This window comes from Martes martes, assembly GCF_963455335.1.
Source record: "Martes martes genome assembly, chromosome: 7".
NCBI classification, from domain to species: domain Eukaryota; kingdom Metazoa; phylum Chordata; class Mammalia; order Carnivora; family Mustelidae; genus Martes; species Martes martes.
In genome coordinates, this window is record NC_137894.1 from 75,371,587 (window position 1) to 75,390,520 (window position 18,934).

General features: G+C 30.0%; 1 protein-coding gene across 6 annotated transcripts in view; it reads right to left on the minus strand.

Moving 5' to 3' along the window:
- The window catches only part of NOVA1 (NOVA alternative splicing regulator 1), a gene marked incomplete at both ends in the record, with an annotated part of 148,066 nt that overhangs the window by 22,513 nt on the left and 106,619 nt on the right, over nucleotides 1-18,934 (minus strand). For 3 of the 6 annotated variants that reach the window (XM_080809154.1, XM_080809155.1, XM_080809158.1), the window contains 2 exons: nucleotides 2,167-2,238; nucleotides 12,398-12,564. In XM_080809154.1, coding sequence (XP_080665280.1) covers nucleotides 2,167-2,238; nucleotides 12,398-12,564 — 239 coding nt within the window. The remainder of the gene's footprint in view (nucleotides 1-2,166; nucleotides 2,239-12,397; nucleotides 12,565-18,934) is intronic. The other 3 variants (XM_080809156.1, XM_080809157.1, XM_080809159.1) reach the window with 1 other exon arrangement.

The window sequence follows — 18,934 nt, forward strand, 5'->3', positions numbered from 1 at the left end:
CTGGACGCATTTTATATTGGTTTATAAAAGTTCACAAGGAAAAAGTTTATAGTTATAACAGCAGAGGGTATCATATTAGCTGTAACACATAAAAATAATTTTCTTACGGGTTTAAAAGTTCACTTTAATTGTGGAGACTTTAAGATGATCATATTAGAACCCATTCTTCTATCTTCATTACTTTTACAGATCTAAGCTAATATAGTGTGAATCTGAATCCACTGGGAAATACTGAGGGAATAAAATGATCACAAACTACTAATAAAATGATGGACAATGACTATAATTCCTTTAATAAATTTAAGAATCTTGTTTTGTTCTTCTTGTATATCTTGCCTCATGTTATCCAGGAGATATTATGCTTGTTTGTATAAAAACAGAAGAAACCAGAATATAAATAAAATATATTTAACAACTATAACTGCGTATAGTGGATGAAGTACAAAACCACAATGAATTATTATTTCAAATATTAGATAAAGAATAGGCAGAGGTGGACACAGTAACATATCTAGAGGGTTAAAATATTAGTAGACTTTAATGTATAAACTAGCCTTTTTAAGAAATGATTTAACAGAAATTCACATGCACATAAAAGTAAATAAAAGAAAATACAAATCTAATTTCAAAGACAAAATTACTGAGATAGTTTTTCTTTACAGATCCAGGATTTTTTAGGTTGTTCATTCAGAAAAATCATTAGTTTTGTTTTTATTGCTACTGCACTCATTTGTCTTGTTTTTGTTTGGAAAGTAAAGAATGATAAAGTATAAGAGAAATAATTAAAAAATAAAGTTAGTTGTTATCCCAATAGTTTTCTATATCATGTAATTAAGGCTCACTTTAAGAGATAAGGTATATAGAGTGAAAATGTATAAACACTTTTTAATCTCATGCATTAATATTACAAGCTTTGTTCTCACTTTACATTGTATCATTTCCTTCAATGAGAAGTGCTGGGATTCATCACTAGAGATAATGTAGTATTTTAACCAAGTTATTGGCACTAAAATGTGAGTGTTATAGTTTTGTCTAAAGGGAATGCTACTGCATAAAATGAAAATCAATCTCCTACTTTGCTTCTAGTTATTATTTTAACATTTTTCCTGAGGTTGTAAACTATTAAACTCAATAAATAAGCAAAATTATTCTGACAGTTTTAGATTGGATTACATGCAAAAGGCAAATTTAACGTAGTTAGCAAATATAGTTCAAAGTTAATAATTTATTGGTCAACTATATGAAAAATATATAAAAAGATAAGCTTTTATTTAATAATTTAATAACCCCATAAGGCCCGTATTAAGTGAAAAAGTAGAAATATTAAAGAAAATAACATCTCTCACCTAAATGAATCTCAACTCAGACAAAATGAAAATGTGTTTAATCATTTTAATGAATATATTTTCAACATTTGTCAAGTACAGTATGGCTCTGAATTACATAAAATATTTTAGATGATTTACTCAAATGTGCCAAAAATAACTACATATTTGAAAAATGACCTACAAATATTCAGTACCAAAACAATCATCCAATCAAACTAATATATTTCTGATTGCAAAGTCTGCCACTCCACCAAAAAAAATGGTCATACTAAATTAGAAGAATATACCATTTCCTAATTTGTAAAACAAATAAAATTATCACAAACACCAATTTTCAGTTACTTTTAGATTGCTAGAAATGTTTTTCACTGAAAGTTGAAAATTGTTTACATAGTAAGGCATGTCTGAAATAAAAAACAAACGAAAATGCATTCACTTTTAAAGATATACCTTTGCTCAATAAGTCGTATTTATACATTTTTTTACATATATGATACTCTTAACTCATATACCAATAATTCTAGGAAGAATAAATAATGAAGATTATAAACAGTGACTCAATAAATAACCCACAGAGCTCCATAAAGTCATAATTTTAAGGGAAAAATCCCAAATTTGAGTAGTCTACCTTCTGAATATATTTTTGTTATCTAAAGTTAAAAAATGCATAGAAATTTTCAGGAATAATTGATATTTCTTTTTCAGGTTATTTGGAATCTGATTATGGTGCACATATGTGAATGAACGAATACATCCTTAACCCACCATTATCTTTTTCTCCAGTGTGCAGGCAATCACCCGTGAAAAGTATGGTGTAGATGACAGGATGATACTGTACCTGATTAGCTCTGGAGGTGGTCATGGGATCAGATGGAGAGGACTTGGTGGTAGTTGGGGAAGATGGCAATGTCTGGGAACAAAGCAGTTCAGGAGCAAATCAACCTTTAAAAGCCTTAAACTGATTATTTAAATAAAACAAAATAAAATAAAATGTAATATAACGAGAACAAAATCCTATGAACAAATTTTTCTCCTACTCATTCAAATTTAATGGAATTTAAGATCAATTAAGTAACTAATGCATGTAAATATGCATGCATAAGCATGTAAAAATAAATTCATGACTTGAAATCATGATGGTGACTGATAAAAATTCACATGAGTATTAAAGGTATCCTGACCATATTCATGAATAGTAGTCTCTTTTCTTTCCCTCTTTTTTGTTTGGGGGAAAAGAGATGTCAAACAAAAATTCAAGAAATTCAATGAGTAAAACTGAAAGAGTCATTTTCCTATCAATGAATACAGTCGGGGATTGGAAGAAGTGGTGAAATGAAGTTTACTTTGGCATAAAAGCATCCACCTACTTAATATGTTGAACATCACCAACAAGTTGATTCCACATGAATTTAGGGATCCATACTTAAAAGCAACTAAATTTGCAGTTCTGAGTTCTTAAATCACATTATCTTCTAAAATATTAATTTTTAACAAATTTAGAGCCCGTCTGAAAATGTAAACATTAACCTCATATTAATAAACAAGTAACTAACAGCATTTTAACAAATTGCCATAATATTCTTATCATTTATGTTGAAGACTAAAAATTTAACATAAATGTATTGTAGCATTATCAGCCTGTGTTGAAAATAAGCACAAAAATATTAGGAATCATAGTTATTGTCCACTTCATTCTGAAATGCTTCTACATACTATATATAAAATATGTTGTACAAGACCATAATCTACTTGTTGAACAATCAATTAATATATTTTAAAAAACTTCTCAAGTCCAATAGAATAACCTTGAAGTATAAGAAGTTAAACTTTTTTTTTTTAAGTGTATTTTCACTTAGCAAATAGCATTGCTTAAGTAGCACCCTCAGTAGATAATATTTCCTAATAGGTGAAATGGGGTAGTTTTATAGTATAGACACAATTCTGTGTGGACATTTTGTTTTATATTAATAAATATGCATCAAAATTACTCAGATATGAGCAAAAGCATAACTTTAAAGGTTCAGCAATGTGAGCAAAAGCAGATAAAATTACTTTATAAAATCACATTTCTTCATTTGAGATTTTAAAAGTTCTGATTTGAGTAGAACAAAGCAGTTAATCATAAAAGAAAGGATAGGAAATTCACAGGCTTCTACTTAACTTACTGTTCTCCCGTAACAAAGTAAGACTGGTTCTAACAACAAATCATGTTATACATAGTCCACTCCTCAAGTGATTCCTGGTTCTTCTAAGTTAAAACCTAAAGTACTTTGAGGAAAACTAGACTTAATGTTGAGTTATACCAAGCTTTTTATTAAATCGTATTTGAAAAGGGGACAGGAGCTACATTCAGAAGTAAAACCTCATAAAAGAAGAAACAAAATCTTCAAATACTTTGTTTTCTATTTTCACTCTTTGTAATAAATTCCCATGATTTCTCCAGAGAGACTTTCATTTTCAGTTATTAAAAATTGCTCTAATATTTTCTTTTCATGTAGTTCTATGCTGGAATATATATTATTGACTTCATGCTACTATATGATAAGCAGTAAAGATTTTATTTTCCCACCTCTGGTTACGACCGTTATTACAGAGAATGTCTGGGAGTAGTTAACATACATTTAAAAATCTGTTCTGTACTTATCTCAGATTATGAGGTTGCTGATGAAACAGATGTGAAATAAACCTAGAGGTCATTTCTCCCCAAATAGGTTAGAATTTAAGTTCATTAACCTACAAAAGTACTAAGTATGTGTTGGGTTCTTGTATTTCTATCAGGGTAAAATCCACCTGAAGAATGATAGGTTCACCAGGACATCCACATTGTCCTGGATATGAATTCTCAGTAAGGTATTAAAACACTGCAAAGAATGATGTGGAAAAAGTATCAATATCAAGTGGTTTAGAATTTGTAGTCACCTAGATTAATATTATGTTCTGTCGATTTATTCAACCCCTTTCTTTTTGCTTGGCATATATATGAAATATTGGACATGTGTTATTAGTAACTTATACAACTCATAGTCATCAACATCCCCTTAATAATTCTGATGCTATTTATTCCTCACAGAAACAAAAAACAATAAGTTTAAACTTCAGGCAAAATAGTAAGTGTTTAAATCATTAAAAATTTGCTTATTAAAACATCATAATCTGCTAAGAAATTAAAGTTTAATATTTCAAAAAAACTGGTGAAAATTATATAAATTTGAGCTTCAAGGGATAAGATTATCAAAATATCACAATAAATTGTCTCTAAATATATTTTCTTCATTTGAATTCCTAAAATAATGAACATATAATGAAATAAACACATGATTAGTTTCGAAGCTATTATTCATATAGATATTTTAAACACAAATATCTTCTTCTCCCTTTACTAATGTAACTTATAACAATAAAAGGATTCCAGAAAGTTTTCATTTTGGTTGATTTTTTGAAAGTATTAGCTACAAAAAATTGGTCTAAGAAACAGATAAATGTAAATATGTTAAAATAGTACCTTTAATTTAAAATGTTTATTAATTAGATTAATGAAACAGCCTTGATAGTTTTCTTAACAACAGAAATAGAACCAAAGAATCCATAAGAAATAGTTCAAGGTACAATATAAGTATATGATAGATTTGTTTCCCTGTATCTTATAAACAAAGCATTTACTCCTACTTACTACACAGATTAAAAATTTGTGGTTTCAGGTTAAAAATCATTTAATAAAATTCCTGTTATACATCATGAAGATGTAACTGAATATCCATATAAGCAATAGTGTATTAAAATATTTATTATAAAAAATGAACAAAGTACATTCTCCTTTAAAATGCTTTCTTTACATTTATGAAATAGTGAAGGAAATTGTGAAGGACAGTCATTTTTTAGCACAATTTTATCTTTCAAATGGAAAAGTGCAATATGTTTTTATTTACACATATTCACTGTTTAAGAATTCTGCTTTAAAGATTGAAGGCTGAATTACTTATTGCAGAAAAATTTAAAGTATTTTACAACTTCAAAATAGTGGATCCTTTGAAATAGTTTAAAAATATTAATGATTTAACAATAGACATTTGGTTAAATGTGGATATAACTGGGCTTCTGGGAATAAGAACTAGAAAGTAATTACAAATTGTAAAATGCACTCTTGTTAAAAAGTGACAGTTTTGCTGGACCATAAAATATTGCTATAAATAAATTCTATAATATATGCAGCTTACCTCCAAGCAAATCTACAGTAACAAACTGTCAAGAACCTCTGATACTTACAGGTATAGTGAGACCAGCAATAAACAACAACTCTCAATTGTAATTAAAAATCTATTACTAACTGAGTAATATTAGTGAAGTAATCACCTTCCCAAACCTGTGTTTCGTGTTCTGTTAAATAAATCAGTACAGTGCTTTATTTAAAAAAAGGATAAAATATGCTAATATGTAACTGTCATCTTAGGTTTTTCATTGTGACAAGTATCCTCCTCTTCTTCCAATGTCTGAACTATCTGAAACCCCTCCGCACTAATAGAAACTCATGTTGTCCAATCTACCCAGGTCTTTCAGAATTTATTCGTATTCTACAGCTTATTTTCCTCATAATTGCTATTTTGTACCTTTATCCTTTTCATCAACTGTCTATTCCCATGTATTTTATTTACCTTTCAACTGATAATCTTTATTACCTGAAAGAAATCATGATTTTTCAGAAGGAACTTCCTTACTCACTGCAATTGACTACATTTGAACTTTTTCCATTTTCCAAAACACTTTTTCCTCCATATTCCTTTTCTTTTCATTATAAACAAAATTGTATACTTAGACCTCCCACCCTCCATAGAGTAGGACCTTAACACCTTAAATATTAACTTTCTACTACTCCTGAGACATCTTCTTCCCTCATAGTAATCTCATCTCTAATTTCTCTGCCTTTTCAAGCTCCTTTTTATTCTTTAACACAAGCCATTCCCTCTTGAGTAGCAGGGGTTATGGGAGCCTCCCTTATCTAACTTGTATCTTACTCTTTTGTATATCCAAAATTCCAAATCAGCATTTTTACCCTTCATACCATTTTCTTTCTTTACCTAACTGGACTGGTCACTTTTAGGAAATAATATTAGTACGAAATAATGATTTTGCTCTCACCATGTGATTAACACTGGCCTTTAATTCTCCAATAATTTTCTACTTAAAAAATTATTCTTTTCTTTTTTTCTGGGTATTTGAAACTGTTTAGCGTCTTTCCTTAAACTTTCTCCCCTTATTTTATCACAGGGAGTATTACTGATTTCCCTTTTATCTTTATGGTTAATAAAGAGCACTTACTAAGAAACAGGTATAGTTCTACTCAGTTAATACAATATCCCTATGAGATAGATTATTATTACTAGTCCCATGTTATAGGTAAAGAAGTTGAGGTACAGAGAAGCAAAACAACTCACTCAAAGTTACATAGCTGGTAAATTAAAAAGCCAGGAATTGAACCTGAGCAATCCTGCTCCAGATTCCATGCACTGAATTACTATACTATAATGCTTCTGACTTACTTTTTCTGGTAACTGCTTCTTTATCTTATTCTTTGCTTCTTTTTACCCCCTCTCCTACTATGAAGATGGTAAGTGAATTATCTCCTCAAATGTAATTAAGGATCTACATTTTCAGTTTTATATTCTTACCTGTATTTCTATAAAAGACTACTTCAAGAGAAAAGCATGCTACTTACACCTTACTCAATCTGTCAGCAACACATAAAAATACTACCTCAAACAAGCGCCTAACTAAAATTCACTTACTGCTTTCTAGTCTTCACCATTCTGCTTGAATCAAATCCTATATATATAATCATTTATCATTCTTTTCTCACCATTTTGGAACTACAACAAATCAGTCTCAAGGCCTTACAGATTTTACTTCGAAATATCTTTCAGCTTCAGGTATTTGTCTCAACGTCAGTACCAAAAGAGATTGGGTGTTTGTCATCTGCTTAAAATATTGCCTAGTCTCTTAACTTTACCCTGACCCAAGGCATTCTATTTTAAATGAGGTTCCCTTCCAGATATTGAAAAGTCCCCAGAGAGAAATCTTTTGGATTTCATTTTATCAGCATTGCTCAGAATTGGAGGCCATGTAGCCCAGTGTTAAGATCAATTACCAGTTACATTTCCTTGGGTAAGCTACTCAATTCCTTTAAACATCAGCTTCCATAAGTATAACATGGATTCTTTACTCTTTCCCTGCTTCATAGGTTTTTATGAAGATTGATAAAATGTGATAATACATGTAAAGTGCATAGCACAATGGCCGGCACAGAAGCAGAATAAACATCATAGATAGCACTATTATATTACTCATCCTTCATTCTTGACTTCCAAACCTTTATTTATTTATTTAGCCTGACAAGGTTTAACATTCCTTAGATTTGTGAGTGTTACATGAAAGAAGTTTAGAAAATATTATCTTACAAACCTTCAAACCTAAAGATCTGCATAGTAGATCACTCACCTAATTGTCATAGTTCTCTTCTCCTACCAACAGTTGAACCCACAGGAACCCTAAAAGTCAGTCTGGATTTTTAGCACAGAAGGGAACAAAATGCAGAGGTGCCTCCTTTTGTCTTAACTTTCCAGAGAAATTAAAAGAGCTCTTTTGGGAAATATTAGGAAGTATCCATAGTCTATAGAATGCCCCTTGGCCAGACACCCAAGGCTCTCTATTATCTGGTCCCATCCTATCTATCTAACATTAGTTTCCTTTAAATTCCAACCCACATGTTTCATTTCTGTCACGACAGTCTCCTTACTATTCAACCATTATATCTTTCTCCTCAAATCCATATTGTTTCACATGCCTATAATAAGTTTTTTCTTTCTTCTCCTCTAATTAGGAAATTCCTATATAATCTTCAAGGCCCAGTTCAAATCTTCACCTATTTTATAAGACCAAATGTCACTCCAGCCTACATTTCTTTCACACGCTTCTGAACTTTTTTAGTACGTTGTTTATACTGCAGTTTTGGTATATAATAGAGTTTGACATTTTTATAAATTCTTTTAATCATTTATGATCTCTCCCAAACTAGTTTTAGAGAACAAGGGCTACAATTTAATATATCTTGCAATTCAGTAAGAAGGAATTTAATAAATTCATGACAGAATAGATGAATAATGAACACATTATGTGCTATTTTTGCCAATTTTTTATGACAGAAGTAAAATTCTTTGACTAAGTTAACATTTCTGATATTTTCATTTGATTTTTTTAAACATAAGAGAATGCTCTAAATGCCTATAACTGCTTTGCTCTTACTGTGTCTTTTCTTAAAAATACATTTGAGCCAAAAGGGAGAAAAAACTGCTGAAAATCTGTAACAGACAAAAGAAGTTAACAGATGCTAACTATATCACTGATTTATGGTTTCTACCTTGTTTTAGAGTTTATTGTATTGACTCATTATGTACAGACAACCATATTTAGAGGAGGGTTTGAGGGACTTAAGAGAAGAAAAGTTTCAGTAATCCCAAGTGGGGACAAAAGCATCATGGTCAAAATATAAAAAGGTGGAAATGGATGTGTGTACTAAATAATCTGGGCTGAAGACACGCTCCAGGAAGGAGTTCAGAACTCCTACAAACAGGGTTTAAATCATTTGAAGATCACTGAATGTCTCTGCTATTTGTGTGTCCTGAAAATAAGAGATGGTATGTTCTATGTTGTAATTAATATGTTTGACTTTGGTTTACTGGCTTTTGCTGCATATCAATTTCTTAGCATACTGACTTGTAAAATAAGCACAATGGTATTAGGTATTTCATCATCATCATCATCATCATCATAAAAACAACAACCTTAATAATCCTAATTAGAGTTTAGAACAGAGACTACAATACTTTGATTATTCAATACCTGTTAATTATTATTACTATTGTAATTTAAATATATAAAGTATTAGAATCCCTCTATTAGCAAGTAAATATTTTTGAAATAAAAAAATAACAACAAAAAACATTTGAGAGGGAACAACATCTAACATCTAGGTTGGATATAAGGCCGTCATGCTACATTTCATCATTCCACTATATGAAAGACCTGCAAGACCAGTTTGCATTATTTTCTTAAGAAACTCTATTTGAGCACTCATTCAGTCAATAAGGGTAGGTTTCATTTGGGCAGAATGTTCTGGTTCATGCAATTTATTCAGTTACCAAAGGTATCTAGATTACATAATTCAGAATATAACATTCTGTTAAAAGTCCATAATATATGGCTTGAAATTATAACTTTTAAAGCAACTTTTATTTGTTTAGAACTAACTTTGATTTCCTATTTTAAGTCCAAGTTACACATAAATTATATGTTTTTAGGAAGCAAGACCTTAAAATTATCAATCATAAAAAACAACAGACATGTAGTAATAAACATTAAGAAAATCTGTAATTTCATATTCAACATGAATTCATTTCTATGCAGAAGTTATATTTTCTAGCACTCTCATTTTTTGAAATTCTAATTTTATTCTTTGTACAATTTAACTAAAATAAAATTCTAAGAAGATGTTTCGAAGAAATTGTTTTTAAAATGAACTTCAGTACTAAATAAAGCCCAAAGTAGAGATAAATGTTATCAGTTAAAGGAAAGATCACCATTTAAAAGAAATCTTACTGTGATTCTATGTAGTATAGTCTATACCATATATAAATATCATATGAAATGTTTTTATATATTCTAGAGCATTTAAGTTTGGACATTTAATTGGAAATGGACAACCAGCATTTTCAGATATAAAATTGTGGTCATTTAAATTTATATGCTTGACTTACTATTTGGAGAATAACCCAACAAAAAAAATCTTACATTGTTAAAATAGAAAACTTAGAACATATAAAACTCTGTTGATCTATAATATCTTGGAAATATTTTTTATCTTTTTTCCAGATTTTTCAAGTAAATTTTTCAATTTTTACATTTATAAATAAAGGGTTTAAGGGTTAAATATATTGTCCTACTAGATTTAGTGTACTTGTTTGATGATTTTAAATGATACTCTAATTGCATACATTATTATTACATGAAAATATTAAAACCAACAATAATTTTAATTCCATCAATATCTACAAGGCTTACAAAAGTATGCAAATACACAAAAGTCGTCAATCAATCACTATTACTTTTTAACACTTATCTTAAATTTAAATAACATTATCTGAATAAGGCAAGTAAAAATAAACCAAACATTTTCAAATTCTGGTTTTCATCAATCTATATTGGTACTAGATATAAAGTAGCCTTCAAATTTCATATTGCATAGAGAAAATCAGAATTATAACAATCATTCATATTCCATTATTTGATGGTACTATTATAAAAATAATAAATAATAATTCATATCATTGTCCTAAATATACCACCAGTGATATCATACTACTCAAACTACACTGTATATTTAACTTTTTAAAAAAATCAAGATGTTCGCTCTTATCTCTAAATGTTTGAAGTTTTCTCACAGAAGTTATAAAAGAAAAGAGAGAAGTAATAGGCTGGAGTAAGGTAGAAAGTCAATAAATCCTACACTTTGGTGCCAATTCTGTAAATTCTCAGCCCCAGGTGATTTTAACACAGAGGTCTTTAACTAAACTCATAGTTTTAGAATCTGACCACCTCCAGAGTCCTGGGGTCAGTTTTAAAAATATTTCTTGTATTCAGTTAGCATAGCTAAACTACACATTTCAAAACTATAAATGGCTGTGAAGAATTAAAAAAATCTACTGATGTTTAGACCTCTAAATTATTTACATTCTGTCATGCGTAAATTAAAAGATATGTCCTTGAAAAATTGTGAAGGGTACACAAATTGAACCATTTTGACAGTGACAAGGAGTATAAAATGAACGATCTTATATGGAATAACAGCTGTCTGATAAAACATGGGAAAAAATTTTAATGGTAATTAATAGAAATTTCAATAGTAATTAAAAGAAAATTGACTGTTAACCTATAATTTGGAAATATATTACCTAATTATTAATGCTTATGTTTGTATATGATTAGTCAGGCTTATTTTTACCTATATATTGGTAAAATTATAATATATTCATAATATTGTTTAGTATAAAATTTTTTCTCAATTCAGAAACATGAAATTAATAAGATTTTGAGCTACATTTCAAATTTATTACAATGAACATAAAATTCTGTAAATTAAATATTCTATGAATTAATGAAGAATAATACATTTCTTTTGAAGGCATAGTCTATTGATAATATGATCACAAACTGAGTAGCTAATCATAAAAGGGCAAATGCAGAAACAATAATCATATTCATGAGGTATCAAAAAATTTGAGAATTTAGAGTTTATGGGGAAGAATTCACCTAATTTAACATTAAAGAATGTCGTTTTTCTCATGTCAGCCATTATTCAATCTTAAAAACTCACATTGTCTTTTATCAAGTAAAATTTTTGTTACAGAAAATCTCACACATTAAAAATGAACATTGGCCCTTCACGACATATATATATAAGTACTATATCTTATACAGAACATAATAGCTGTTTTGTAACAAAGGACTATTTGCTAGGTACAAAAATTTACTTATACATATTTTATATAAAAAATGTTGAATATAACAAATTAACAAAACAGGAGTTTATATGGCTAATAACTATACTAAAGACTACAAATATTACTAAAATATGGTATTTGAAATTTGAGGATATAGTTTCATTTCAATTTGTATACTTTATTTAAAAATTGAATGTAATTTTAAATAGATTAAATTCCTATAAATTAATCAAATTTGTGCCTATAAAGTCTTTAAAAGGCAATGACAAAAGAAATGAGCCACATAATTGCTCCTTAGTGTAACACTAAAAAAATGAGATATTCAATCAATCAATAAATCAACTGATCAATCTAAGGAAGAGACTCTGATAGTCTTTAAGTAAATAAAATGACAACTTTGTTATATATTAAGTATGCTTAGGAAAAGAAAAACTTTATATGCTAAGACGTTAAAGCTTCTTTTATAAGGAATTCAAACTATGCTGTGGATATTTCTCTTTGATTTCCCAACTAAACACTCACTTGTTTGATGCGATCTGGATTAACGGTGGTTTGGGGTTGTAGAATACTGACTGGTTCTGTCTTGGCCACATTTTGGGGCATTTCTCGAATTTTTTCTGCAATGAATCCATGAACTGCATTCAGTGCTTCAACTGTTCCCTGGATCAAGCATACTCTTTCAGTAGTACCTGTGGATAAAAGATTAATTTTCAGAAAACTTTCCTTCTTTTTTTTTTTCAAAAATCTATTATGAAAAAGGATGATAGAGTTTGGCCAATAAAATAATGTAAAATGTAGAACTCTTAATAAACTAAAATGTTCACTTGAGCCAAATAGAATGAATACATACATAAATGTTACTTTCTACCATTTTTTTTTAACTCAGTCTTTTCTAATTGTCTCAAAAATGGCCTTGGGTTTCCAGTACAGCCAGAGACCTTAAGATGTTCTGAACATATCGTTCATTCATTGACATAAAAAGTATTTGCTGAGCACTTACAAAAAGACTTAGGGTTAAAAACTTATAAAACACAGATGAAGATCAATGGACCCAGCTTTCAAAGAGGGGATCTTAAGGTTGAAAAACTAAACTAACATCAGGCCAGGAATTATGTAATTGTATGATATTAAAAATAATGGCCGTGCCTACCTACATGGATGGCACATATGGATAATCTTGAGTGAAAAGAGCATTTAAATTGGTGGGTAGAGGAAGTCTTGGAAAGTTTACATAGTAGGTAAATTTCTTCATGTCTACCATCCTCTAGTCACTTACCCTGCTCTTAATCACAGCAACAACCCTACTTGATATTGTATATTTGTTTATTTTTAGCTTTTTTACTAGAATGCAAGCTCTCAGAGGATAGTAGATTAACTTGTTTTGTTTTGTGCCATAGTTTCCCCAAAGTTTTTAACAGTCCCTGGTACATAACAGGTGCACAATAAATATTTATTAGATGAGTCAACACTGCCCTTATTTTGTAATTTTAATAGTAAGACAGAATATGAGAGTTAAGAACAAAATTTTAAAATAGTTTATGGAGTGCATGGTAGCTCAGTCAGTTAAGCATCTGACTTGATTTTGGCTCAGGTCATTAGGGTAATGAGATCAAATCCCATGTCAGGCTCTATGCTCAGCATGGAGCCAGCTTGTCCCTCTCCCTCTCTCTCAAATAAATAAATAAATAAAATCTTAAAAATAGCTTATGAAATTTGAAATTTATGGATAATTGATAAAGATTAATTAATAGTGTTCATTTCACATCTAGTAAATAAAATGTAGAAATAGGCGAGACAAGACTAAAATGAAATTGGTTGGATCTAATACAGAGGTCCTATAACTCATTTTATATGTTATAGATAAAGTTTAAGGCAAAAAAAAAAGATTAGTTTTCAGACTATCCTGAGCCTCATTACAGCAGCTTGGTATTAAACTCAATATCCCAACACAACATATAAACTCACTTCTTAGAAGTATTTCTTTACTAAACAGTTATCAAAAAAAACAAAAGACTGATTATTTCTAAATTTATAAAATATTTGCCTCTTAATTAATATGAAAACTCCCAAGTGCTTAACACATTTCTTTTTGGTACTACAGTTTAAAAATTCTAAGCCACTCTATAAAACATTTCCCAAGTACATTTGGAAGGACAAATTACTACCAACATTAAAATAACCATAAGGGGTTTATATTGCCTTAAGGATTAACTACCTCAATGAACCATTTTTTCTAGTAGTTTTGAATTTTCAGAAGAACAATAAAAGATTATCATACTTACTTCTACAAAAAGGACAAAATTTTAAAAGAGTAATAAATATTATATGGATACACCTAAATTCAATCTTCATGTTTTAAACAAGGAAGATTCAAGTCAATGAAAAACTTAGTTTCTTAAGTTGTACAAAATATTTCAGTAGAGAGAAAATATGTCATTTGTAAAGATGAAGAGAATCTGAAAAATATCGTGTGAGTTTGAGGGTTTAATATTTCCTGTTTCTCCCAATCAGCTTTTCTTCATCCTTATCTATCTAGCTGTATCTCTGTGGTTCTTGGGTAAAATGATCTAGTTTATAGGGATAATCTAGGGAAGTCTTTACAAGGTTGTATTAACTGTCCAATAAATGATTAGAAGGTATAATAATAATTTGTCAATGTAGCTCATGCAATATGTTCTAAGTCAGGAGACAAAATAAAACATCATATTACATTCCTGCTTTTGGAGACAAATACAGAGTGCTCTTTTGGGGATGCCAAAACAGGGAAGGAAATCAGCTCAACCTCAATAGGGATTCTGAAAAAACAATAACATGGCACTATGTAATTGCAGAGATTATATAATTCAAGTCGCTTTTAAAATTCTAATTTAATACAGTACATATCATGGCAGACAATACAGTAACCCCTAAAGAGCGACAATACTCTTCAGAGTGTAGAGACCAACAGGTAGTAAATGGAAATCACTGAGCCATAAAGAAATATGATTGTCTAAAACTGAATTTCATATAGCATATAAGAGACAATTTGGAGATAGTTCACAGGTTCAGATTTGTAGTAGGTATTCTTTGAGAATAAATTATATCTCTATCATTAGAACTACTACTATATAAAAAAAGGGGAAAAGGAGATTGTACATCCACCAATGGCAATTGTTGCAAGCCTCAGAAGAGATGCTGTCAAATTCTTCTATTGAATTCTAATGGCCTTTTCACTCCAATGACACAAAACTGTAATTTTTAGGAGAAAGTCACCAAGAGAGAAAACTGTCAAGTATATGACCAAACTGTGTAATGAAAATGCACCTATAAATCATAAAAGTTGCTGTTTTTGTCATTTTAAAGACTTCTGGCTCCATTAGTGACTAAACTAAACTGCCAGTTATTTATCATTTTATTTGTTTAGCAGTAGCATTTATTTCTCTTCACAACAGACTAGCAACAAAAGCTGAAAAACAATTACATAAAAGTATATGCCCACATTTTGTATTATTGTAAACTGTAATGTAGTGTAAATGTTTGATTAGACTTAGCTTCATCTACTTTGGGAAACATACTTCATAACTGGTGCCCTGAGTGTCATATTTCATCACATTGTTCACTCTCATTCTTTCTTATGCTAATGGTGATCAGTGAAGTCAATTGGTGACTGCCTTATGTTTCCACTCAAAATTACCCATTAACTTTTCATCTTATGATTTGATGGTCTTGGCCTAATTCAGTTTTTTCACTTACTTTGCCAGAGGGTAATTTCTTAATTCTGTCATAAAGGAGGGATCTTTAAAAATTGAATAAATTGTATTTCTGCTGATGGAAATGATGTAATAGATAAGGAAAAGTCACGATGATAGGAAGAACTCCAATACATGAAAAAATGGCAAAGTTGGTAGGTAAGAAAGAATAGAGTCCACTGCATAACTGATTAGGAAATACCTCAGGTAGGGGCAGGAACAGTCTAAGTGACTTACTTATTCAAGGTTACAGTAGCACAAAGTAAGTATATTTTATTAAATTTCTATCAGAACTTTTCTATAGAATCTTTTTGATAATTGTACCTAATTTTAGAAGCATGCATTTTCAATATATGATATTGTATGTGAAATTAAAACTGAAACCATTTTAAATTTCACTGCCTATATTTGACATTGATCCTACTTGTTAGAGTTTTTCTAATTTCTTCCTCAAAAGTGCATTTTTAAATTAATGTGTCTTATACATCTCTATCTTTACATCATAAAAAATGTGGGCATATACTTTTATGTAATTGTTTTTCAGCTTTTGTTGCTAGTCTGTTGTGAAGAGAAATAAATGCTACTGCTAAACAAATAAGATACAAATCAAGAATGTAAGACAGTCTACAGATCAATTGATCTTGCTTCATCAATAAAAGAGGGACTGTACTCTAGACTAGAAGAACCTTTAGAGATATAATGATCAAATGTAAATTAGAATTTGACTGAACTTAGAATAAAAAATTTTAAACAATTGTGGCAATATGATAAGAACTAGGTATTAGATAGTATCAAGGAATTACTGTTAATTTTAGCAGGTGTGATTATGGCATCAGGTTGTGTAAAAAACTGCTATTTTTTTTCTTTTCTTTTTTTTTTAGATGCATACTGGAATACATACAGCTAAAATGACTGGAATTCACTTCAAAATATTTTTGCAGCAACAACAAAAATGAGTAAATAAGTCAACAAAAATCTTGATATTGCTGGTATAAGTGAAGGGCATAAGGGGGTTCACCGTATACTATTTTATTGTAGATTTGGAATTTTCAAAATATAAGAAAAACATTTCAAAGGCTTCCTTGGCCTCATACTCATCTCTTCAGTTACAGCTTAATTTCCTTATCCCTCAAAATTCCTTGAATGATATCTATCCATCTATCTGTCTATCATCTATCTGTAGATATAGATATATAAAAAATATTCTTTTTGCTTCTTCACCATTTCCATTTCTCTCGAAAAATTGAAAAATATTGTTGAATTGAATTGAAAAATATTGTACTCTAATATGGCTTTTGTCCCTCACCCCATACAAATCATTCATCATAGCTATACCTGGGTAAATCTAGTCTTCATGTCTTTATGTTGTTCAACCCATCAACAGCATTTGACACAGTTGACCATTTGGTTCTAAAAACATTTTGCTTAGCTTTCAGGATATCACACATTCCTTGTCCTCATTTTATTCAATTCATTTATTCATTTGACAAAAATCTATTAAGTACCTACTAAATTTTAGGTGCTATACTAGAAGCCAAGTGACCAGACAAATCCTCTGTGTTCATGAAGTTTATATCCTAGTTCATTTAGACACTATACATAAAACAAATATAAATAAATAAAACATATAAAATATATAGAGAGAATACAGAATGAATTCATGCTATGGAGAAAATTGGGGAACAATAACAGTATGAGCAAAGATAAAAATTAAAGTAAAATATAAAAGGACCTTGTCTGTATGTTCATTACTACATCCTCAAGTATCTAGAATAGTGCCTGGTATACTGTGGATGCTTACACTGTTGGTGGGAATGCAAGTTGGTGCAGTCACTTTGGAAAACAGTGTGAAGATTTCCTTAAGAAATTAAAAAAAATAGAGCTTCCCTATGACACTACAATTGCACTACTGGGTATTTACCCCAAAGATACAGATGTAGTGAAAAGAAGGGCCATCTGTACCCCAATGTTCATAGCAGCAATGGCCACAGTCGCCAAACTGTGGAAAGAACCAAGACGCCCTTCAATGGACAAATGGATAAGGAAGATATGGTCCATATATACAATGGAGTATTATGCTTCCATCAGAAAGGATAAATATCCAACTTTTGTTATCAACATGGATGGGACTGGAGGAGATTATGCTGAGTGAAATAAGTCAAGCAGAGAGAGTCAATTATCACATGGTTTCACTTACTTGTGGAGCATAAGGGATAACACGGAAGACATTGGGAGATGGAGAAGAGAAGTGAGCTGAGGGGAATTGGAGGGGGAGACAAATCATGAGAGACTGTGGACTCTGAGAAACAAACTGAGGGTTTTAGAGGGGAGGAGGGTAGAGGGTGGGGTGAGCCTGTTGGTGAGTATTATGGAGGGCACGTATTGCATGGAGCATGTATTGTGTGGTGCATAAACAATGAATTTTGGAACACTGAAAAAAAATTAAAAACAAAGAATTATTTTTTGAGTAATGAAAAAGTGACTCTAAATGTTCTTATCGTATATTGAAAACATATGTGATTGGTTTTAAGAACTATTTATTCATAAAATGTCTAATAAACCAGTTACCTTTTTTGGGTTTCTAAGATCAGTAAATGTGTGTAAAACAGATATATCTGGGGAAATGATTTCAAAAAGTATAGTAAGTTATAAATTTTCATGTCCATTAGAATGAGTCTAGTCTAGAATAATGAGCTTATACTAATGATTTGACCCACATATTTCCAATTGTCAACTGTAATGAAAATTAGTGAACATTTTGTTTGTTAAGAAAATGTATTGGTTTATACTATTACTGAGATATATCCTAGTATTTTATGATAAGAATGCAAATATATAATTCTTTAGGAAATACCAGTATCAATCTAAAGTAAACGATCTGGTTGGATGAATGACAGTGAACCATCTCAAAACGAAAAATCAATATAAAAATCTAGTAGAATATTAATAATTCTAGGATAACCTACTGACAATGATTTTGGCCTTGAAAAGGACTGAGAAAGTGGAAGTGCCAATTAACTTTGCAATAGGCAAAAACATATTTAGAATAAAGCATGACATGTTTTGATAATTTTTACAGTAAGATAAGAGCTTCTTATAGGACTGAGAAATTACTTATTCTGGGCAGCATATATTCTGAATAAAGTTTCAATTTTTTCAACATAACATTTAGTCTTTACCATTTTAAGAAATATCTCCTGATTTATTATATAATTTAAATATATTTAACATTTCCATAATAACTTGGACTCAACTATATAGTTCTGGGCAGTAATAAAGTGGTAATCCCAAGATTTATGTAAGTCAATTTATTCTTAAACAATAAAATTTT